Source organism: Periplaneta americana, chromosome 10 (genome assembly GCF_040183065.1).
Source record: "Periplaneta americana isolate PAMFEO1 chromosome 10, P.americana_PAMFEO1_priV1, whole genome shotgun sequence".
NCBI lineage: Eukaryota > Metazoa > Arthropoda > Insecta > Blattodea > Blattidae > Periplaneta > Periplaneta americana.
In genome coordinates, this window is record NC_091126.1 from 140,036,496 (window position 1) to 140,061,494 (window position 24,999).

Sequence of the window (24,999 nt, forward strand, 5' to 3'; positions counted from 1 at the left end):
AAGCAAGCGATTTTTTTTAGAAAGAAGTTATTAATGTGCGCAAATTCTCAATCTTTTTATTTTTGTATTACGATCCATAGTCACAGTGTAGATAAGGTCAGTATCTATGGTCTGCACATTCGATTCAAATTATCTGGTATGAACATATTCCTGACATCATATCCAGCCTTGATTTGTGCATATGTAGCAAGAGTCATATGGTAAGCACTGTTAGTTCATTGAATACAGTCTTTGTTCCCATACATCATGTGCAAATGTAAGCTGGAATGCTTATAATACATTGATGTTTTGTCTGATAAACACCAATCTTTTTTCTGAAATGTAGTTTGAAAAATAGGATATTTATCTTGCTACTGAAGCTGCGTACTTTGAAAATAACAAAAAATTAAGTTTAAACATCAATTTTTTCATTTGGATATCCCAACGAAAAATTCTAATCTCTAATTATAGTCTATTACAACTTACCTGAGCATACTTTTAAAATAAATGTTAAATCAAGCACAGAAGTTATAAAAATAAAATTGTCAAAAGTAAGTTTTCTGGACATTAAGTATCATGTATAGCATTAATTCAAGAGCTATTTGATATGATGAGACATACAGATCATTGAGACAGACGGAAGGCAATGCAATACCAGTGGTAACCATGTAGGATAGGCCGACTACAAATGAGGAACCCCGTATTTACTGTTTTTATGTAGACAACATGTTCAAATAGCATGAAACAGGGGTGACAACCATCACACTGTATTAACAGCTATTACTGTGTCCAGAACAAGTATGCAGCTACAACACTATCTGTTTATTCTGGCACTTGAAGACACAGTAACTATAATTTTGCAAGGAAATTAAATGCAGTTTACAAATAAGCATTTCACGTTTCAGGTAATATGACAGCTATTTATATTCTCCCTAAAATTATTCTGAGTAATAAGTAAGGCAATTTGAGGAAATGTGTGAAAGAAATTAATTTGCAAGAGTTAAAAAAAAAAGAAGTTAAATTCAACTGGTTTTTAAAATATGAAAATGTCATACAGCGAAAGGGTAAAGTATGAGGTGAAAAAAATTATGTATCTACTTAGTCTCCACTCTGATGGATATGTCTTGCGAATTCTTGGTTCAGTATAGGTCAAAATATGTTAACCTAAATAAATGTAACTTCTACTAATAAAAAAACTGATTTACACTAAACTTACAAAAGAATAAGCAACTCAGGATGGCTTTCTATAAGCATTAGTATAAATTATTCTTAATAGAAAATACAGTTGTACAAAATATATATCATTCCCAAACACTTGCTATAAGTATGACAATGAGAGCCACTCCTTCATGTTCATTCTCATCTGTTGCTATATATAAAGATTCTGATGAGTATAGAGCATGTCTCGAACTGGACTTATAAATTCAAAATTAACGAAAATTTTAACAAAGTTTACCCTGAAGAACATACACATTCAGTCTATACACAGTGTGGTGATTCACCACTTCATAAATATTCTCTGAACATTTCGTAAGCGAAACGGCTAATAACCTGCAAGCTCTCTAAATCATGCACACGACCCACCAGTCCCAATTATTATTAAATACTCTGCCACAATATTTGCTTTTAACACATTAAGTCGCGAATGCAAATCAATTCTTTCTGAAACTGAAATTATCTGCAGATCTCTACATACTACAATTTCAGAGAGTGGACTGCAGAAGAACTTCCAACTGGAATAACGTCATAACACGAATAGCAATATTGATTAGTAAATACATGAATTTGGCCTTTGCAGACAGTGACGGGTGTGCATACCCTGTTTATTTCGATAGCTCCAGTACATAAGGCAAAGAGCGCGACTACTAAACCTGTCATCGCTTTCCCCCCATTCCAGATGCAGATCGCACTGCCTGTAAGCTTCAAAGCAGACAAGAGCAGGCTCCACACATCCAACAACGCAAATCTTATTGCTACCAATGTTTATAAGGTATACTCATCAGAACCTGCAAACACGGACACAGCAACAGCACAAGCATAGCATTATTGTTGCATCAGAAGAGGCCGCAGTCCTTCAGGTTGTTCTTGATGATGACGTCTGTTACTGCATCGAACACGAACTGGATGTTGTTGGTGTCTGTGGCACATGTGAAGTGCGTGTAGATTTCTTTTTCTTCCTGTCGTTTGTTGAGATTCTCGAACTTCATCTGGATGTAGGCTGCAGCTTCTTCGTATGTGTTCGAGCCTAGAAGAATAATTCTTTTAAACATGATATCTCAGCCAAATATGGTGATACCAAGAAAATATTGGTGCCATTTTGAAGCTTGAAATGTCCCCTAGTGCCTGACAACGAGTAAAATAACATTAATATAGTTAAATAATTATCTATGGATTTTTACTTGATTTATGCAACATAAAATATTAGTATAAGTTACATATATGGTAATATTTAATTAATGTAAATGAAAATAAAAAATAGCTATATGTCAGGTACTAAAGAATAGTTTTAGCTATAAAAGAGTGAAGAAACTGTGGCTCTATCTTAAAAACTGCATGAGCTATCATGTTTCAAGTGGTATGTCAAAATTATGAACAAAATAATTTTTATAAACAGTTTAGACTTAATTTCAAGGGATCTGTTCACTTCATCCTCTTTCTGGTACCATTCTCAATTGTATAAAAATTTTACAGAGCAAAATTATGCAAAACAAAATTTTTTGTATGTAAAGGTGTACATATACCTTAAATGCCATCGACCTGGCCCAGGATTGAACCCGCAACCTCAGGCATAGAAGGACAGCGCTACACCAACTCTGCCAACCAGGCCGATGGTGGCTTGTTATTACTATAGATAACTCACTAGCTGAGTTGAAAGAACACTTAACTTAATAACACGTATTTTATACCAACAATGAGTAATAACACAGTTACATTGCATGTTGAATCCGCTATTGCTTGGAGACACGTCTAACAAAAATGAATGTACCTATTAAAATGATGGGTGGTCACACTTAATGGTAGAAATGCTTTGTAGCATCCTTCAGAGGGAGGTTTAACTAAAATTTTCAAGATGTGTCGAGTATTAATACATTACTATAGAGGTCGTTGAGTAAATTTAACATTGGCAAAATTATAATTTTAACAAATAATACACATCAAAATGACGGACCTGTTCTTCTAGTATTATTAATAATGATGTACTAATTAACAGCAAGACTGAAGATCTTCAAAAATGCTGCAATAGAAAGGGCAAGCGTAGACCATGAAAGACCCACCAGAAGAAGAAAAGAAGAAGAAAAGAAGAAGAAAACAGGAACAGTTGAGTTGTACGTGACCCAACTGAATAGTCCTAATCTAAAACACTTCCTGTTGATAAAACTACTCAAAAAATATTAGTATTTCATTTCCTAATTTAAAAGTTATTATAATTATCAAAATATTTCAAATTTATTTATTAATGAGGCACAAACGAAATATCCATTCAATATTCACCTACAGAATTTACAATGAGAAAGTTAAGTAGACGAAAAGCATTGGGAATTTTGAAAATATTATAGTAACATTTACCGATTTTGAAAAAGGATATAATACAATCAGAATGAATACAATGTGGAAGAGTTTAAAAAGACTTAAAGTACTGGGAAATTATTAGATAAATAAAACATACAAAAACTACAAATTCTCTCACTCTTGGATGCTAGATGGTTTGTCAGCCCACTTTGAGGTATGTGGAGATAAAGGGGAAAATTGAGTTGGTGTCAGGTAGAGTTCCTAGATAGCTCAGTTGGGAGGGCATTGGTGCATTTAGCCAAATGTCCCGGGTTCGATACCCGGCTCCGGAAAATTTTTTCCCTTGAAACTATTCAAATCAGCTTCACAGAAAGCTACACCTCAAAGCTATATTTGCATAATTCACGTCACTGTTCGTTAACAGAAAACCACAATTTAAGTCACACAGAGTTTGTGTGGACTCACTGTTGGATGCTTGATGGTTTGTCAGCCCACTTTGAGGTATGTGGAGATAAAGGGGAAAAATTGAGTCAGTGTCAGGTAGAGTTCCTAGGTAGCTCAGTCAGGAGGGCATTGGTGCGTTTAGCCAAAGGTCCCGGGTTCGATAACCAGCCCCAGAACAATTTTTCCCTTGAAATTATTCAAATCAGCTTCACAAATGAAAGCTAGATTTGCATTTAATCTGCCATGACTGTACTTCCAAAATGTTGAAGTAAATAACTAAATATTACATTTAAATGGGGCTCACCTGCTATTTGTAGCACAAGTGGCAGTATTTGACTTTCTAAATATGCAATAAATAAGTTTAAGTTTACAACATACATTAGAAGAATATTGCAATCTCTTGTGATTTTGGTTAATATGAGAACATGACTACAGGTATTTACATTCAAAACCAGAAAGACCAGAGCAATATGATTATGAACTAGAAAGAAATGACTGGCTACATACAGGATCAAAGACATACCTTGGCTACAATCTTCTGTATAAACCGTTATTATACATCAACCACAGCATCCACATACCTGTATACTCTGGGAAGCAAATAGTAAGTGGACTCTTCGAAATTTTCTCCTCAAATAGATCTTTCTTGTTTAAAAATAATATGATAGATGTCTCAACAAACCACTTGCTATTACAAATGGAATCAAAGAGTTTCAAAGATTCAATCATGCGATTCATTTCCTCGTCTTCTGCAAGAACTAGATCATAACCTGTAAAGAAAATCATCATTAGACTCATTTCAGACACATAATTCATATTCTTTATGGCTTGCACACACATGCATTATGTTAGGAAGCTAGATCAGGTAAAAATGTTTACTTTCAGAATTTGATGTAAAAGTATCTCCTTACACCAGTGCTTCCCAACCGGTGTGTCGCACAGCACCATGGAGTGTGTCAAGAAATTTTGGAATTTAAAAATAAATGTTATGCCTTCCAGGAAATCTCTTTACAACGCATTTTTTATTTACAACGAAGTCTTTGATACGGTACATTTTATTTTGAGACAGACTTTACCAATGAAACGTGAACACCTGCAACAATGCCCAGTTTAATTTTTCTGCGTGGCAATAATTCGAATGAAAGTGAACACCTTCAAAAATGCTTAGTAATTCATTTACTCTTCCCACTTAGTAATAAACAGAGTTTAGAATCGTTAGAACATATTGGTCAGTTTCAGATATATGTGTGAGCGGGTGATAGTGCGATTTTATCAAAAGTGCTTTATTTAGATTTTATGGACAAATTTTTAATTAAAAAAACTCAATCTGAATTCAGTTCTGGGTCAGATGACAGCAGTACTAATTCAAATAATGTGAGCAAAAGTTCCCTTCAGGGTTCGCAAAAATGTACTGCATTTCGTAAATATTATAGTGATCAATACTTGCAATATGGTTTTACGTGGCGTAGAGATGAATATAAACAAAATCTCGAGTGCTTATATGCGGAAATATTTTGTCAAATCAGTCGATGGTGCCGAATAAACTAAAAAGACATTTAGAACTGCCATTTTCAATGTCATACTTATGTCAATAAACTAAAAAGACATTTAGAACTGCCATTTTCAATGTCATACTTATGTCAATCAGCATTTTCTACCATGAAAATAGTGAACTCTAAACAAAGTAACAGACTGCTGCATCTTGAAGATGGTTTACGTGTTGGCCTGTCAATCATAAGGCCACGTATAGAGAAATTTTATCCAACTCACTAAGCACAGACTTCACATTAATTTAAATAGGTGAGTTTCCAAAAACGATAATAAAAATATTTTATCGAACATCCAGAATAGGCAGGTTAAGATTTTTGACATGTCCGACACTACATAGAAATTATTAGTGCTCTTTTCTGATGGAACGCTCTGGAACGGTATTCTGGTACCTTTTTGTTACTTTTTCATCACAGAACCGAAATATGTGTGAATAATTATGTTTTTAATATTAGCTATTTTTCTCTGAATTCCACTTAGACCTTCGACGAAACTCTTGTTGAATGAAAAGGAGGTTAAAAACGACAAAATTCCCGTGCAGTGAACAGTAATCATCTCCCTGTCTGCTATAAAATATTCTAAACAGAGTTCCACCACCTTTTTCTCCAGAAGAAACGCACTGGTTGTTATTATTATATCATTATATTTAATAAAAACAAATAAGTGTGTCACAATATCGTGGGCATTCAGTAAAGTGTGTCGTCAGTCAAAAAAGGTTGGGAACCACTGCCTTACACATTATGAACATGAATGGGGGATATGGAGGTGGAGCTCCATGCTTTCTTGAACTTGGCATTAGAATGAGGTGGTGTTGTCAGCACCACACTCCGACAGTCTTTTACCCCTGAAGAAAGACCGGGTACTCAATTTTAAAGGAGGCTGAGTAGACCCTGGGGTCATTCTGGAAGTTTTGACGAGAAAAATCTCGCCACCACCAGGATTCGAACCTGGAACATTCCAGTCTGTAGCTCATTCCTCAACCAACTCAACTGCCCGGCAGGTTTTCAGAATATGTTTGAACAAATAAATAACTATATTCAAAATATGAGTAATGTTTCCTATTACAGAGATTATACAGCACCAAAACTTAATGTGGGCAAGAAATGGACGACAAATTTTTGTCTGCAGATATCAGAGAGTATTCTTTTATGTACTGTAAATCTATGACACAGGAGAGAGATTTACTTCCGTCCTAAAAAAAGCCATGCAAAGGATTTTATAGTCTTTTAAAATTCAATGCCTTCAGCCATGTTTGAACCCACAAATCTTCCTTAGATCCATGGTGTCCAGCTCACCACTGAAACTGACTCCAAAATATAAAGAAATATGCATCTTTTGAAATATATCAGTTTCCACTAATAAATATAACATTTACAATTTTTTTCAATTTACACTGCAACATTGGGAATGAATATATAATAGACGCAATATACGACAACAGTAGGGGCAGCAGCATCATATTTTAAACAGAATAAACGAGACCTTATGTAAATATACAAAATGCAACTGATTCCTCACTTCCAAGATTGCATTACCATCTCTTTTCCTAAAAAGCATTTAAAAAATTTGGATAAAAAAATTTAGTGGTGGGATGAATCCTGAATTTTCTCGAATCAGAATACAGTAGAGCATCGATTATTCGAAACAATTGGGAATGGGGGGGGGGGGGGGGCGGGGGGTGTTTGGATAACTGATTTTTCGGATAACCAATCATTTACGAAAATAAATTATACCAATGTCTTAGGAATAGTATGAAACAAAAAAACACTGATATTAAACACAAAACTGTACATATATATATATTTTGTACCACACGTGTTACAAATAAAATAGAGAACTGACTAGCCTAGTTTAACAAGTTCAAAAAGACCATTAAAGTAGGCCAACAGTTTAGGAAAAGGAGTCCAATCTTTTTTTTTTTTTTTTGCTTCAGAGCTGAGATTCTTTTCTTTTTGCCGCCAAATCTCACAAACAGTGCAAGCAGAACTTCTACATGGCGCGGGTGCAAATTTGAATTTGCCGACTAGAACGCTTTTGGTTAACCAATGTTTCGGTGATCAGTATTCGGATAATCGATGCTCTACTGTATTATTTTATCAAAGAGGGGATATTGCTTGCTATTTTATAGCTATAGTGATTTGGAATATTAGCTTTTAGTACATAAACACTCCCTACTTATTGTGCTTGTTGGTGGAATTGATGATAGCCAAATGGTACATGGTGACATGAATCTGATGATTCGCAATGGGATTACCAGACATTCAAATGCAGTTGGGAGACACCCAATCAAGTACTCAGCCAAACCTGCATTCGAGACCAAGCAAAATGTGCTGTAATGCATATGGCAGATGGAGCCATAAAGAGAGAGAAAATGGTTTTATCACTGTTCAATCATCGACAGAGTCCTCTATACTTGGCATTATACATCACACACCAACTTGACTTCATTCTCTCAGTACAATCTTAAATGTTCAAATTGCAGTCAAAGTTTAGATATTAATTCTTAATTACTCCCATGTAATATGAGAGCAGTCCTCGTTTCTTATGAGTGAAAGGAAAGTTTTTTCCCCCTTCTGGTCCATTTCATCATGTTTACTCATTACTCACCTGAAAGTGCCACGCAGAATATAATTGCAGTTACACCCTCAAAGCAATGAATCCATTTCTTCCTCTCTGAACGTTGACCACCAACATCAAACATTCTGCAACAAATTATAACAATTTAAAAACTGTATTCTGTATTATGAAAGGTGGCATATGACCGCTGCCATATTAGAGAGTTAGAGGCTCAAAAAATGGACAGAAATTGCTATAGAAATGTGAAAAGATGTCGCATTTAACTTATTAATTATAAGAATCTTATATATGCATTAAGATCCGTAACTTCTATTGGCGAGCTTCATTATGTAAACCTGCTTAAGTTAAAGAGAAGCTATGTTTATTATTTGTTACATCCTACTATTTTATAATTAATTGCATTTATTAGAGAGGTACATGCTGCAAAACATGCTTTTATTTCTTATTTTCTTGTATGAACGTAACACATTATCTATTACTGAAGAGCAGCTTAATTCATCTTGCAGTGGCAGGACAATAGAATTCATTTTGCTCACCCCTTCGTTTTCATCGCTATTGCCTGCAGAATAGATTAATTGCAACCCATGCGCGCTTGATAGCACGTACAGTCTTTCACGTGCTCTGATCTTGACATCCCTAATCTACGAGATTGGGTTCTGAATCGATCACTCAAAATATTAGCTTTGAGATTGATATATTATTTTAACAGTTTGATTTGCCCTTTGTAGTAAAGAAATCTGTAATTTTCTTCTGTGTTGATTGCTGGATTATTGTCTTTTCAGTATAATCCTGGAGAATTTCACAGCTTTGGTCCGGCACATCTTTCTTGCTCATGACGAAGCGTCGTAGCTTTCGTGTCATGTTCACCACTTCTATCAAAGTTATTTTTTCTATTTCTTCCTCACTTTCCTCGTCAAGACACACTTACTACATTTTCATGGAGTATTCATATCCATCTGAATACGATTACAATATTGAAAATTCCATGAAAATGAGGATTCAAAATGATCTGAATCTCAAGGTCGATACACCTAAATAGTAGTAGCAGTAGGTTTATTTTGCCTGGCAGAGTTAAGGCCATGAGGCCTTCTCTTCCACTCAACCAGGTTTCAATAATATACATGAAATACAAAATTAGATTATAAAACAACACAAAAGAAAATACCTTAGAAATGACATAAAATATAGTAGAAAATTACAATAGTCAAGATCAGTTACATAATATAAAATTACAAATAGTCAAGATCGGTTACATAATATATAAAATAAAGTAGAAAATTACACATAATCAAAATCAGTTACATAACATAAGGGGAATATACACACACACACACACACTCACACACACACAAACATACAATTTATAAGACCTAAAATGCTCGAGATAAATTCGACGATTAATTCACTTGAGATATATTATACAGTTAATATACTAATAGGAGAATACATGTGGGTTACAAGACATAAAATGTTGATTAGCAAAGTCGTACTAATTGGCATACAAATACAAATGATTAAGTAATATATCAAGATAATAAAAAAAAAAAGAAAGAAAAGAAGAAAAGAGAGGAGAAAAAATAACAACTTGGTCATTTAAGACTATATAGAAACTTCCGCAAGAGTCTAGTTCTGTTCATTAAAAACATTTCTAAGTAGAGTGTACTTAAAAGATTTTAGACTCCGACTGCTCCTGATTTCCTGTGACAAGGAATTCCAGGAACGAGCTGTGTGCATTGTGAAGGAAGCAGAGTAGAGAGATGTTTGATGGAATGGAATTGATAGAACAAGGTTATGCTGTGAACGTGTATCACGGTTGTGGTGGGATGCTAAAAGTGTGAAGCGAGGAACTAGGTAAATAGGTGTGGAATTATTTAAAATCTGATACAGCAAACAGAGTGAATGAAATGAGATTGTATCGACTGGATCATATTCAGATTTGCATGAAAACACATTGTATTTAAAACAATCTCAATATACGCTAAGCGTGTGATCAAACTTCATTTGCTTGATGTGTCGGCTGTTTTACAATTAGCGAGCTCAATTACATATGTTGAAAAAACGTGTTGTAACACAATATTTCGCATTTTCCTGAAAGCCCCTATTACCATTCTCCATTAACAGCCAGAATATTTAGTTTTCATGTGCCTTATTAAGAAAACTAGACAATGTTTATAGCTAAGGCCTACAGAGTGACCAACATGCTAACATGTCGTCGATGACATGTTAACCAACATAAACTACTTTTGAAACTTCAACTTCTGTGTTCAGATCGTTTTCAATACAATTGAAAATTATATTAAAACAGGGAAGTCGAATCATAGTGTGTTACAAAATGTTTCACTGTTTCTATCTGGGTGCAAAATACATCACATAATAGAAAATTCTAGTGCATCTACAACTAATCAACATTTCCCAAGCATAGGAGTATTATCACACACTGATTCAACACTCAAATGCACAAGAACAGCAGCTGACATGAGATAAAAAATAATGCTTACTTGAAATGAAGTCCTTTAAACGTGAAGTGCGTTTCAACAATGCCTGTTGTCTTCACTCGCGTCCTCAGAACGTCCTGCTGGGTAGGGATGTACGATGGCAGTGAGATTCTGTCCAAGGCATTTAGGTAATAAGCAGCCGAGTCATTCAGCTGGAATTCGCGGGAACGGGTGAAGCACAGCTGCACTCCAGGATCCTGCCAGAGCCTCTTCATCAGCATCACGAGCTCGGGGGTCAGCTCCCCTTCTTCAGCAGCACTCGCTAGTGTGAAGAACTGCCTAGCGTGGTCCTGGTACAACATTGAAAAGTCTGTTAATGTGAAGTTCTTTTATATAATTTTACATTTCATTGTAACACACAGTAACAGACGCGTCGGTAGTTGAGATGGCAGAACACTAGCTTATGACGACAGCAGACTCAGGTTTAACTTGCATTAATGGCACACTTGTATTTGTGGTGTACAAAGCCAAAATTCCTAAGGGTTTTTTATCTGATTTATCCTGTTTCATTCCATTGATTACCATCACTTTCAGTTTCAAGATTCATCAATAGAGCCCGAATGTTTGGCAAAATGCCTTTCTTTACTGGGTGGAAGTAAATCATTATTTGCATAGATATAAATGTGATTCAGAGTAAATCAAAGTGACAGGGCCAATTTTTAATTTGCCCATTTTGCCTTTTTAAGGTGTTTCTTAATAATAAATGAAATTTTTTGTAATTTTAAAGCAATATTTGTTTATTTGCAATTTTCTAATTAACTGTAATGTAATGTGCATTAAATTTAAATATTTGAAACAATAACTAACTTTACTAACAATAGTAAATACAGCAATTTTTTTTTACTTTGTTATTTAAAGACATTGTATCAACTACGAGGTTATTAGCGTCAATGAGATTGGTGATAGTGAGATGATATTTGGCGAGATGATGCAGAGGATTCACCACAGATTACCTGACATTTGCCTTACGGTTGGGAAAAACCTCGGAAAAAACCCAACCAAGTAATTAGCCCAAGTGGGAATCGAACTCGCGCCCGAGCACAACTCCGGATCGGATGGCAAGCGCCTTAGCCGACATAGCCATGCCGGTGGCTTAAAGTAATTTATTTCGATGCTTAATCTGCTAATAATCGTGCTTTAATACTATTGGTGTAATATGAATAATAATCGACAATCCACAGTTACAAATATAATCCTCAACTGGTATCTATGGGTCAATATAAACCCATATGGATAGATATCGTTAACGTACATTTAAAAAACAATACCAGTTGAGGGATAATATTGTCATGTCTTCACAATACCAACAATCAGCTTTACAATTTTAAATATTAAGCTCGTTCTCATAGAAGTTGTCACGTAGTATTTCCAATTGTTTGCTTTCATATTTTCAAATCTTACTGTTACAATTCTGTGCTACACATTTTTATTATTGTAAGAGAAAAAAATTTGAGTGAGGAACAGTTAGTTATTGTCGGGTGACAGAAGGTATAAGATCGGTTAGCTAGAATGCCTAAATTCAGTAAACCACTGAAAAGTAAACTTCATGCTTACGTTAGTGAATTTGGTGCCCATGTGTTTTCAACCGATGGAACAGTTTTGTTATGCAAGGTTTAAGAAAAGACAGTGAACCACAAAAAAAAGTATTTTATAAGTCAACATGTCACCTACGAAGTAAATATGTGAGTTATGTTGATATAATTTAAATTTATTGCTAAACTATATTATGCCTTTTTCAAAGATTACTGTGCCTTTTTTTTTACATTTTTATTGCCTTTTTTGCTTGCCTATTTTAACTGTCATAAATGCCTAAACATCCAGCCTCTATTCATCACCATTATTTCAATAGTATCTACTAAAATGGTGCAGCTGTAGTGTTCTGACCAGTGTATGGAGTCAGGTGGGGTAGGTAAAATGCTCTAGTGCAGATATCACCAACTCAAGGTTTTGCGTGCCAGTACACTGCTGTGACGATTACAGTGTTACATTCAGCGCAGAGTAATCATTAGAGACGAGAATTTCATGCACTATAAAATCCCAAAATATGCATTCATTCATGCACTATCAAACTATGAAACATGCACGATCAAGTGAAAAATACATTAAAATATGCACTTTCAATTTGTTCCAAATTTCTTATTTCACTTCACTTTTTATGCACAGCTTAACAACTAACACACATTTCTATTGGTTTCTGGGAGGTTCCTGTGTTTGTCAGTCAATATGTTTTTGTAGGCAGAGAATGACTCCATATATAGCATTCATAAGAGTGTAAACTTAAATGAACATATTTGTGACAGTGGCAGGTCAAATTCTTCATTCAAGATTTCACCACAAAACCTTCTTCACTGAACAAAAGAATCCGTAGTCCAGGTTCGCGTTTATGATCCTGTCCAGTTTGTTTTATACGTGTTGTAATGTTTTACGAAGAAAAACTGTCATAGACAATATTCGGAAACAGAATAGCAGTGCTTACCTCTTTACTGCAACAATCGCAGAATACGACATCTCCAACTGATATAACAAAATCCTTTTCTTTAATACACTGTGCAAAGAGTACACTTTTGGAACCTTAGTTGGAGGCATATTAGAACCACATTAACACACGCAAACAGAAAAAACAAACACATTAAAAATTTACGAGGTTCACACACTGCAAAGACAGTTTTGCAAATGATTCCAATTTCAGAAGAATCTAAATTGCTACTAGTACTGGAAAAGGGAGAGAGGGAGAGTATTTACAACCTTCCTGAAAAAGAGTGCTTGTGACCTGAATTATTTGTCGGCAGTTTTCTTGAACACACCATATTTCTTCTCTTATTGTCAAAATATTCAAAGTAATAAATCCATTTATGACACACGGTCTGTAGAGGGTCATCGGTAAAGTGTTGTTAAAGTGAACTTCCATCCAGGGAAAGGTCCTCTAACATCTTATTGTGAAAATTTCATTTTTAAGTTATTTAGTTTTCTTTTCTTTTCTTTTCCTTCGTCAATCCTGATTCCTGAAGCTAAAATAAGGAACATAAAAATCGAGAAACTGAGGTGTCCACTCAAAACCATTAAAACATACATTTAAACTGAACATAATGTATATTATATGCATGATTAAGCTAAAAATTGTTTAAATGTGCATTATGCATGTTTTTATTCCCAAAAAGGCTAAAACATGCAAATATGCACAGAAAAAGTACACATATTTGGAACCGGAAATAAATTAAATGGATAAGTAGTAAGTTTGAGCTATGTCCTATGTTCCTATAAAAACATGCATTTGCATGGAATTCTCGTCTCTAGGAGTCATGCTACAGACAAAGTTACTTCTTTCATTTCTGCGGTGTAACGTAATACAAACTTTGCAGAATGCTGGGGTCCTGCAACTCAATAAAACAAAATTCAATTCAGACTGAGAGGAAACCTTCCTATTTACAAAGTTTATTAATGCGGCAAAATGCTTAGTATGTCCCAAGGTTCTAAATATAGTAAGGAAATTTAATCTTCATCACATTATTGCGACAATTAGGAGTTTGAAGTACGATTTCAAGACACGGTTAACTTAAATTGGAAAAAAGAGTTTCAAGTGTTCGAAACACCATTTTCAGTGGTTTATAACAATGTTCATAATGAACTAGTTAGAAGTGATTGCAGAATGAGACTGAATTATGGGATCACTTCAGGAGATTTTTTCTATCACACCATTATCACACTTCCTGAGAGAAAAGTTTCCTGATTGCACACACATGTTGCAAGAATATTGTTTATGTTCGCTCTACTTAGTTGCGTGAGGTATTATTTTCACTGACGAAAGTCATTGAATGTGTTAATCTAAAATCGGTCCTTTAACTCAATTATGCAGAGAACATCACACCAAATATTGAGAGACATTCAGAACAAGAGCATAAAAATCATCTTGAATGCACAAAATAAAGCAATTGATATCAACAATGGCTTTTAAATAATATGTTAAAATTTAATATAAAAAAATGTTGTTATATGACTTATACAAGGAATACATCTAATTTAAGAGGCAATTATACAATGAATGATAAACCATTACAACGAATATATTGTATAAAAGATCTCGGTGTAACTATTAATCATAATTTAACTTTTCATAATCACATATTTAATATAACAAATAATGCTTTTAAAAATCTGGGTCTTATTATTAGAAATTCAAAAACTTTACAAAACACTTCAACTTTGACACTCCTTTTCAATTGTCGTGTTCATGTTAAATTGGAATATGTCTCAGTAATTTGGTCACCCACTTGCAAATCATACAGTAATCAAATTGAAAAAAATTCAAAATGATTCTCAAGATTTGAATAATTTCGAGGGAAAAATTGTTCTGGAGCCGGGTATCGAACCCGGGACCTTTGGTTTAACGTACCAACGCTCTACCACTGAGCTACTCGGGAACTCTAACCGACACCGATCCAATTTTTCCTCTATATCCACAGACCTCAAAGTGGGCTGACAACCGTCAAGCAACCAACTTCGAGTGCACACTAACTACGTGTGACTTAAATTGTGGTTTTCTGTTAACGAACAGTGACGTGTATTATGCAAATCAAGATTTTCAGGTATAACTCCCTGTAAAGTTGATTTGAATAATTTCGAGGGAAAAATTGTTCCGGAGCCGGGTATCGAACCCGGGACCTTTGGTTTAACGTACCAACGCTCTACCACTGAGCTACTCGGGAACTCTAACCGACACCGATCCAATTTTTCCTCTATATCCACAGACCTCAAAGTGGGCTGACAACCGTCAAGCAACCAACTTCGAGTGCACACTAACTCCGTGTGACTTAAATTGTGGTTTTCTGTTAACGAACAGTGACGTGTATTATGCAAATCAATATACCTGAAAATCTTGATTTGCATAATACACGTCACTGTTCGTTAACAGAAAACCACAATTTAAGTCACACGGAGTTAGTGTGCACTCGAAGTTGGTTGCTTGACGGTTGTCAGCCCACTTTGAGGTCTGTGGATATAGAGGAAAAATTGGATCGGTGTCGGTTAGAGTTCCCGAGTAGCTCAGTGGTAGAGCGTTGGTACGTTAAACCAAAGGTCCCGGGTTCGATACCCGGCTCCGGAACAATTTTTCCCTCGAAATTATTCAAATCAACTTTACAGGGAGTTATACCTGAAAATCTTGATTTGGATTCTCAAGATGTCTGTATTTTAGAAAATATCATTATTCGGCCCCTCCATAACAAAATTTCGTACAACAATCTACTTGCTGAATTTAATTTAATGGCTCTTTGAAGTCGTAGATTACTTGCTGAGCAACTTTTATTATATAAAATATTCAACAGTCTATTGGATAATAGCAAAATATTATCACAAATCCAGTTTAACATTAGAACATCACATTTAAGAAATCGTCAATTGTTATATTATAAAAAACCAAACACTTCAGCACATAAAAATTCACCAGTGTTAAAAATGTATTCAAATTTCAATGAAATATGTAAAACATGGGATCTAGATTTCAGCATTTCTTACATGAAATATAAGCATTTTCTTATTAATATAATGAAGGTAGTTGATTTTAAATAATATTGCTGTCTATTTGTTACTCTGTAATTTGCCATTTATAGCTACATTTTACATCTTTTGGTAATGATATCTATACTTATCTCTTTTTCATTTATTTTTATTTTGTATTTTTCATTTATATCCATATCTGTGTCTTTTATTTAGGTAGTATCTATTTGTCTGATCTTTTTTTCATTTTTAATTTGTATTTAAATTTGTATCCTGCATTTGTATTTGTTTTATCTCTTTTATGCTCGACCATGCCGAAATGTAGTAATTATACACCTGGTAGCAGTCCTTTAATGCGTGTCATTAAAGTACACCTGTTCATTAAAGTTCAGGTTTTCGATTATTCTCGGATATGCAATCGAAAGACGAGGTAAACGTCACGGAGGCTGGAAATCCAATACTGTCGCAGAAGGTTATGTTCTGTTACTATAATAATTAACGTTAATTGTAAATAATATTAAAATAAATTCAATTTGTCATCTCGTTTTTCAATTCTAAATCAATTTCCAGGTTATATCAAAATTAGTTCATTTTATTCTCTAGATTACATCAAGGTCAATGACATTATTGTTCCTCGGAAAAAATCAATACTTTCGCGTCTGCGCACATCTCACAATTTACGAGGTCACTTCCGATCTTCAGTCAGATACAAATAAAATGAATAATTCTGAATAATTTCAAGTTAGAAATATGTTCGAGCATAAAAAGTCGTATGAAACTTGCCTATAATGGTAATTAAGACGCTCATATGAAAAGTATTAAACGAGTGCAAGCGCTCGTTTCATAAACAAACATACTCGCGTCTTAATACTATCATTATAGGCTCGTTGCATAATGCATAATGTACTATTTTCATGTTATCTCCAATTTTATGTTTTAAGCAAATATCTGTGCTGGCTATTGTAATTGGGGCTTTGTCCTGTTATATCATATATATACATACATATATGTAGTTTTAGAAATAGCTTTAAGTTACTTCAAATTAAGAAGTATTATTATTATTTTTATTATTATTATTATGCAAACCTTGCAGTATTGTTGAATAATTAAAAAACATGTTAATACTGCATGTGTTAATATTGAATGTACAGTATATTTCAAGGGTACAGTCTGCATTTGCATATTATACATAACTCCATGCTGGTTATTCTTTTGCATAATTATAATTTTCAACTTTCAAAAAGTTAGAAAATGCATGTGTGTAGAATTAGTTCTTGTTAAAAGTATATAGTATTTCTGCACTGATAATGAATGTTTTTAATTTGTCATCAACTATGCACTTGTCGGCCTATGTGGCGCAGTTGGTAGGGTGCCCGAGGTTGCGGGTTCGATACTGGCCCAGGTCGATGGCATTTAACTGTGTTAAACGTAACAGGCTCATGTCAGTAGATTTACCAGCATGTACAAGAACTCCTGCAGGACAAAATTCTTGCACACCGGCAATGCTGATATAACCTCAGCAGTTGCCAGCGTTGTTAAATAAAACATTTTTTTTTACTACACACTTGGATTATGAATTAGACGTATCGAAAAAGGCCGAAAATGGTTTTTTTCCAAATTAAAAATTTAAGGGTTCGCAAAAGTTTCATAATGGTGCCAACGTTACACACAATAAATTTGGACCTCCTAGAAGCACTTTTAACTGAGCTGCAGAGGGGTTCTTTTGGATTATCTTATTTTTTTCTAACATTAGCATGTTTGCAGGTCTTTGCTTGATGCAAACTACTATGATTTTTTTTATTGAGACATAAAATAAAATGAGTATTATTTTTAATTTCCAAGAGATGGCAGGAATGCAAAATAAAAGGTACAAATATGTTACAGGCTGCATCAACCCAAAACACACATGGGGAGATGGCTGCTAACGAATTCCATGCACCCACCCACTGACTACTATTTGTTTATTATGTTTTTATTTTCAGTTTGCTCTCTGGAAAAATAATCTTCCTTCTTCTCAAACGATTGCAGCAGCTTTCTTGTATCCAGTGTGGACCTGATAAAAATATCTCTTCTTTTCTCCACAAACTGAAGCCCAAGCATCGCTGATTGTCTTCACCAGTTTCTCAATCAATTGTTTGTAACATGGGAAACAAACAATGATTTTTTTTCTCCAGCAAATTCTTAATCATACACCATACTCTTCAAATCTTCAGTACTTAAATAAAGGAAGTTCTTACTGCTCATTAGGTCCTCAAATTTATTAAACATTTTATACACTCACTTTTTCCTTAGCCTATATGTATTACTTTATTCGATTTGTATTTTGTATTTGTCTGTGTTTATTTATTTATTGGCATTAATTGTATTAATTTAGCCTGCTTCTCTTCAGTAAATAAATTGCAGAACTGCATTTCATTTAATTCTTCCTCACTCTTCTTATGTTTCAAGGTACGTTGGCCATGTCCAACTGCCCCCTCCCCCAGTATTTCATTAATGCTGAACGACAACTAACAAATTTCTCATGTTTATCCAATGTGCTGAGAAATTTAAATTATGGTTTATTTAATGACACAACTGCAGAGGTTATATCAGCATCACTGGTGTGCCGGAATTTTTGTCCTGCAGGAGTTCTTTTACATGCCAGTAAATGTAATGACATGAGCCTGTCGCATTTAAACACACTTAAACTGCCATCAACCTCGGCCGGGATCGAACCCACAACCTCGAGCATAGAAGGCCAGTGCTATAGCAACTACGTTACCAAGGGTGACATGTGCTGAGAAAACAGGTGTTTACATACAAGTATCCTCTGACAATTGATCTCAAAACTGTAACCATGGGTAACATTGATTTATAAACCATTTCCCTTTCTAGGTCTGATGATTTTTACTTCTTTACTGGTGACATGTTTTGCAATAAGTGCAACCATTTTATCATGAGTACCAAGCCCCCCCACTTTTCTGAAAAAAAAAAATTCTGATATTTTCCAGAACCAGAAAACATTAAGTGCTTTCATTTTCCTTGCATGTACAGTCTTTCCATTAACACTGCCATTTGACTGCTCAATATTTGAAAGAAGTGTTCATTCTATGTGTACTGCTTTTGCTGAGGGTCTTCGGTGAATGAAGCAAAGTACCAGACATTAGTGAAAAAATCTATTAATCTTGCTTCATAGACCCCAAATTTTCTATCTCAAAGCATTCAGTAGAGCACCCCTACTTCTTGTGTAATTTTTGCATGCTTTTACTAAATCACTCGGTATATTAAAGGACTCCTGCCTGGGTACAAATTCAATACAAAATCAATAAGATTTAGTTCATGATTATCATCATCATGAACAGCAATAACAAATACAAAAACAATATAAGTTACAACATAAGCCTGTTTCGTCTCCATATGACAGATGATCCCTTCACCTCCTCATAGACTGGATGTTTCCTCAACCCCTCAGTCCACATTTCTACACTTTCTTTGAAATTCTATCTACAGGCATTCTCAATAAGTGGTCTTGTCTTTCTTTGTTTCTGTAAGGAATGTGATAATCATAAAAGATGTAAGAAACCAACTGAATCAAACAAAATTTCATTCAGGCAGTTTCTTACATCTTTTATGATAGAAAAATAATTAAAATATTATATAAGGTATATCCCAAACGTCATTACCTCCTTCTCCTCCTACAAAACACTTTTAACATATACTTAATTACTGGGTTCACGAAATACACACACAAGGTGAATTATGTTCAATGGCAGTCCTTTTAAGGGAGTAGTAGTAGTAGGGTTTAAAAAGGGCGTGTCAGCTACTATGGCTATTTGCGCCCTTATCTAAAATTCTTAATAAAACAAAGACATAAATAATATAATACTCAGAGTGCTAAAAGAACTAAAAAAGCGTTGTCACGGTAAAATGAAGTACACAAATGCAGTATACACAAGGAGATTTGTACAGAATCATAAAAGTGAGCAATTCTACGACCCTAGGTGGTATTCAAAAGGAACAAATAAAATAATAAAACTAAGGCCACCAGAGATAAATTGTGTATCACCTTTCAAAAACAAAAAAATATATTAAAATATTCGGATGTATAAAGTCCAAAATGTCAACAATGTAAAATCAAATATAAAACAACAAATGTAACCTCTGGATGTAAAGGGTCCGGAGGATAAGTAAAACGGGTCAATAAAATACTAAATCATCTTATCCAGTCCTGTATTCGATAAAAATCTCAGAACTGCATTTGTACAATTAAAATCATTTCAAAGAGAGTCACGTAGTGTCGGCCGAATTCCATATTGCCGGCGGACACGGTCATATTTTCTGCAATGCAATAAAAAATGTTCCACCGTAAGTGGAACACGGCACATATCACACTCCGGCTGAGGCTCGTCACGTAGGAGATGGCCATGTGTCAGACGACAGTGGCCAATCCTCAACCGGGTGAGTAAAACCTCCTCGTGTCATGACGCTCTTGTGGACAAATCCCAAACTCGAACAATGTTCTTTATATTTCGTAATTTGTTTCCCTCTTGTACAGACCATTCTCCTTCCCACTGCCACCATATTTTATATTTCAAGTAGTTTCGAATGTCCTGCCACCTCTCGCACCAATATACCAGAGAGCCATTCAATGCGTCAGCCCTGGCTGCAGCATCCGCGGCCTCATTTCCTGGAATTCCTACATGACCAGGAATCCACATTACTCCAATCTCATAATCAGAGCTAAGGAGAGTGTGGAACAGCTCCTGAGTTCTTAACACAAGCAGATTATCACAATTCTTTTAAGGGACGAATCCAGTGCGCGTAGTATCAATAGAAAGGTTTCCCACCATTTTATTTCTTTGCACATTGATTTAACAGAAATAATTATTTTACATAATAAATTTTGATTCCATTATCTTTAAAGCACGTTTATACATCTTATGAATGTCTTTACATTAGAGTCCTTGGTTCCAACAAAATTTTGAACAATGTTTTTGTCACGTTTATGGTTTAAGAGTACAGTGAAACCTGTCTAAAGTGGCCATCTGAAGTTGCCTTGTAAAATGGCCGTTTCATCAGGTGGCCGCTTGATTAAGGTTGAGGTTTTTTATGAAAATACTGAATTTCATTGACTTGTTAGTACTGTGCGTGTACAATAATCGTGCATATTAATGTCAGTCTCTTCCATTCTTGCAACTAGCCTTTTCAAAACTCGCTTGCGGTACCTCAATTTAAATGACTGGATAATACCTTAATCAAGGGGCTGGAGGTGTGATGTATTTGGGGGAGGAAACACCAATTTCACGGATCACATTGCGATTTTGTCATTTAATCTTGGAATTGAAATCGCATAGCTAATTGTCAAACAATGATGATGTCATCCAAGCTTTACTGCTGGCAGAACAACTTCACCCCCAACATTGTAAATGTCTCTTAGTTCATATTCCGCAAGAATTGAAGGCAGTCTATTTTTTCTATTCTGCAATAACATTGGTTGCAATGTCACTTCCTTCACCAGACACAGAACGAAATGCAATGTTATGCCGTTTTCTAAAGCACTCTACTCTAACCTCCCATTACTAGTAAGAAAATTGCTTACATTGAGTTCTTTGGCAATTTCAAGAGCTTTCTCTTGAATTATAGGCCCACTTACTGGCAATTTCTTTGCCCTCGCACACTTGAATAATTCGTAAACGAAATCATTCACATTACTAAACATAGATTCTCTCTTCTTTTTTTGGAATATTTTTCTCAAATTCTGTTTATATTTCATCTTTATTCTTAATTATACCGTTTATTTGTGTCCTTCCACATTTGAATATTTCTGCAATTTCTCTCGCAGATGTTCCCTTCTCACTTTCTTCAATCATTTTTCGTCTCACCTCTAAACTTAACACCATTCTAGATTTATTGTTAGACATGATTTCTCTTTCAAACTAACTTCACAGTTCTGAATCAACTGAATGAATAGAAGAAAAATTCGTAAAAGCTGGGTCCAAATAGAGAAAGATAGAAAGAGGAGAAAAAATTCGAATGGTTAACTACTGACCTGAAGCATACTGTGACATTTTCGATAGAAAACGTCCGTGTTTCAATCCTTTAAAAACGAGTAAGAATTTATAGCTGTGCAGGGTCGAAGTGGAAAGTGACAAAAGAGTCATAAAACAGTAACCAACTAACCCCAAGATATGGAGGGTGTACTGTTGTACACTTAGGTATTGTCCTCGTGATGTTGCTTCCTGTCCTCTAACCATCGAAAAAATAGGTCAAACAGTATCAGTGAAAAGATTTCTTGTTGGACAGTGACTGTTATAGTCAGGTTCCAATCCAAATAGACCCAGACCGCTGGCCGGCGCATGAGGTGGCCGCTAAATAAAGAGAGAAATTGTATTGTCCTTATGGAAAATCCAATTGGTTCCAAAGAAAATTGGCCTTTTGGCCAGGTGGCCGTTCAAATGAAGTGACCGCAAAGGCAGGTTTCACTGTATTTAGTATAAACATTATTAATATTATTAAGAAATTACTTTAAGTAATGGATGTTCGACAACATTGTTCCCAGACGTGTGCTTCAACCTAAGCATGACTACTGTAGGATGTAATGTCAGCCACCCCATGAAAAAGATCTGAAGTTGATATTTTCTGCCTAACTGCCCTCATTGCTTCAGAGAAGGTGTGTTTCCAAGCGATGACAAATGCCAAGTTTTATTTACTTTGTTGTTGAAACTTCTAGACACAAAGTCAATTTCCTCGAAACTGAAACAAATAACGCAAAATGGCAAAAGAAAATTCTGTTTCTTTTGTCTTAAGGATTTACTCTGTAAAGTTACTGTCACTGAACACCTCCCACCCCCAAACAAATCGCGATGAGTACTTGCCAACAACTAGAAAGGAACACTAGGGACACTACAAAACATGCACAATTTTCTTATCAAGCAACTTCACAAAATCAGTCTTCATTAGACTAACCTAAAACAAATGCATTCAAGATATGAAAAGAATATTGAGAAACGAAGTTCTATTGTTTGATGTCTTATCTCAACTCTATAGATTGCTTCCTTTCTGGAGACTGTTATCCTATTATGCCAATCATCTTTCATAGTTATTTTTATTAAAAGCATGCATTGAAGCAAAATCTAAGCACAAAAATCTCTTCTCTTATTTTCATTTTTCTGAAAAATCACCTTAGGTATCTATACTATTGTGCAACATATCGAGGCCCTAAACTATTTCCAAAATTGTTCTACTTTAGCGAGATATCCAGATCTGTGCATATCCGAAACACTCCGGTCCAAGGAGATCCAGATAACTTGCAAACTGGGGTTGGCACTTCTTGGTCTCGGTAAAATTGTCCAGAAGTTAAGAACAACCTCATTAATTTTGTAAGTTCTTTCTAAAATACTAAGATTTTAACAGATTAGGCTATTACTAACAAATTGTGACATAATTTGTACCACACAGATCTCACGAAATAACTTACTGCTCTTCCAGGATCAGCAAAATCAATCCTCAACTGACCCATTGCTCTGATAATTGCCATCAAACTCTGGATGGTGTTGCTATAAACTACTGGACGATACTGCTCACATTCTTCTTTGGAATAACCGGTCTCATGAATTATTTTCATCTGCTTCACTATCGTGCTCTTCCCAGATTCTCCTGCTCCTATATACATAAATGAATTACGATAAACGTTCTCTGTGTATTTGTAAATGAATGAAAGATATGTACATATACAAAACAAGAATTACATACAAACATTCACGCAAAAAATAAGGAATAGATACATGCACACATTTACACACGTACACACAAAATATGAGTAAGAATAGATTAAATTCTATAATATTATGTTATTTCTGAGTATGATGATATGTAACACAGGTTATAGTAACAACAGTTTAACTAGCGCTGAGGTAGTTCCTTTCGTACTCCGCTTATACAAATTGCATAAACAAATCTGTGACAGGTTAGGTTAGGTTTGGGTAGTTTAGACTTTTGTTATACCTTGCATATACTATCAACTGCAACTCCACAAAAAAAAATCCATTATAAATTCAAAGATTTTCACTTCCGAAATCACCAGAACTACCTCAAGGCTAGTTTAACTGCAACAATTTCGAAAAAGAATGATTAATGAATTACGAATTGATCATGGCCTTCTTGATGCTTATGTCACATTTGTTTCTGGGAAATTAAACTCATTGCAAACAAAATCGAATAAATACTGAAGCTTTGTCTTAATGTTAATTTATAAACAGTACTATTTCTATAGTATTCGATGTCTGTCGGAATTTGTTTTATATGAATAAGACAACTGTGATTCTGCGCCTCGTAGATCGCCCCTGCCTTGTACCTCATCTAATATGAGAAATAAGTGCTTCTTATTAAAACAGTATTCTATTTATAAAATGTAGATGTTATACGCAAATGTTCAGTTCGAGATGCAATTATTGTACGTTATCTTGATTTATTTAAGTGCACTTAATATTTGTGGGTGTTGTCACTATTTGTGAAATTTCTACTCACTTGCACATTTGACATCTCACTGCTTACCTAGTAATAACAATTTAACTTCTCTCGCAGCACGTTCTCCATCAGCTCGTAGATCTTTATCTATTTTTTTAGATCTTTCTGCGGCTTCTTTCTCAACCGCCGTGCTTACAGCACAACCCATTTCGAAGTTTGGCACTTGTTGCTTTGGTAGACTCCACCCGGTTGCCAACCAGCGGAGAAATAGTATAAATTTACACCGGAAATTCTTGTTGTAATATGGCTAATTCGTTACTCAATTCACTGTATATGAAAACTGTTTTTTTTAATTGATAATTACGGTCCACACAGATTATTCTGGGATGATAAAGTCCTTCTTACTATCTCCACAGTCATCTATAAACAATTCCTTTTCAGCAGAGAAAAGCTAGACGCACATTCAACCAGGGTTTCGTCACGACATTGTTACCACACTACGTATTAG

General features: G+C 34.9%; 1 protein-coding gene across 1 annotated transcript; it reads right to left on the reverse strand.

Moving 5' to 3' along the window:
• Positions 1-888: 888 nt before the first annotated feature.
• On the reverse strand, positions 889-24,999 carry Galphai (G protein alpha i subunit). The gene is made up of 6 exons (XM_069838157.1): positions 24,579-24,999; positions 23,503-23,687; positions 10,557-10,843; positions 8,089-8,183; positions 4,515-4,703; positions 889-2,224 (listed from the first exon to the last, which is right to left on the reverse strand). The coding sequence occupies exons 1-6, from the start codon at positions 24,697-24,699 to the stop codon at positions 2,034-2,036; spliced, it is 1,068 nt and encodes a 355-aa protein (XP_069694258.1). The 5' UTR covers positions 24,700-24,999; the 3' UTR covers positions 889-2,033.

Coding starts and splice junctions, on each gene's coding strand:
- Galphai (XM_069838157.1), bottom strand. CDS start 24,699: ATGGGTTGTGCTGTAAGCACGGCGGTTGAGAAAGAAGCCGCAGAAAGA. Junction 23,688..24,578: donor AGTTAAATTGTTATTACTAG/GTAAGCAGTGAG, acceptor TTATGTATATAG/GAGCAGGAGAATCTGGGAAG. Junction 4,704..8,088: donor ATTCTGCGTGGCACTTTCAG/GTGAGTAATGAG, acceptor TTTTCTTTACAG/GTTATGATCTAGTTCTTGCA.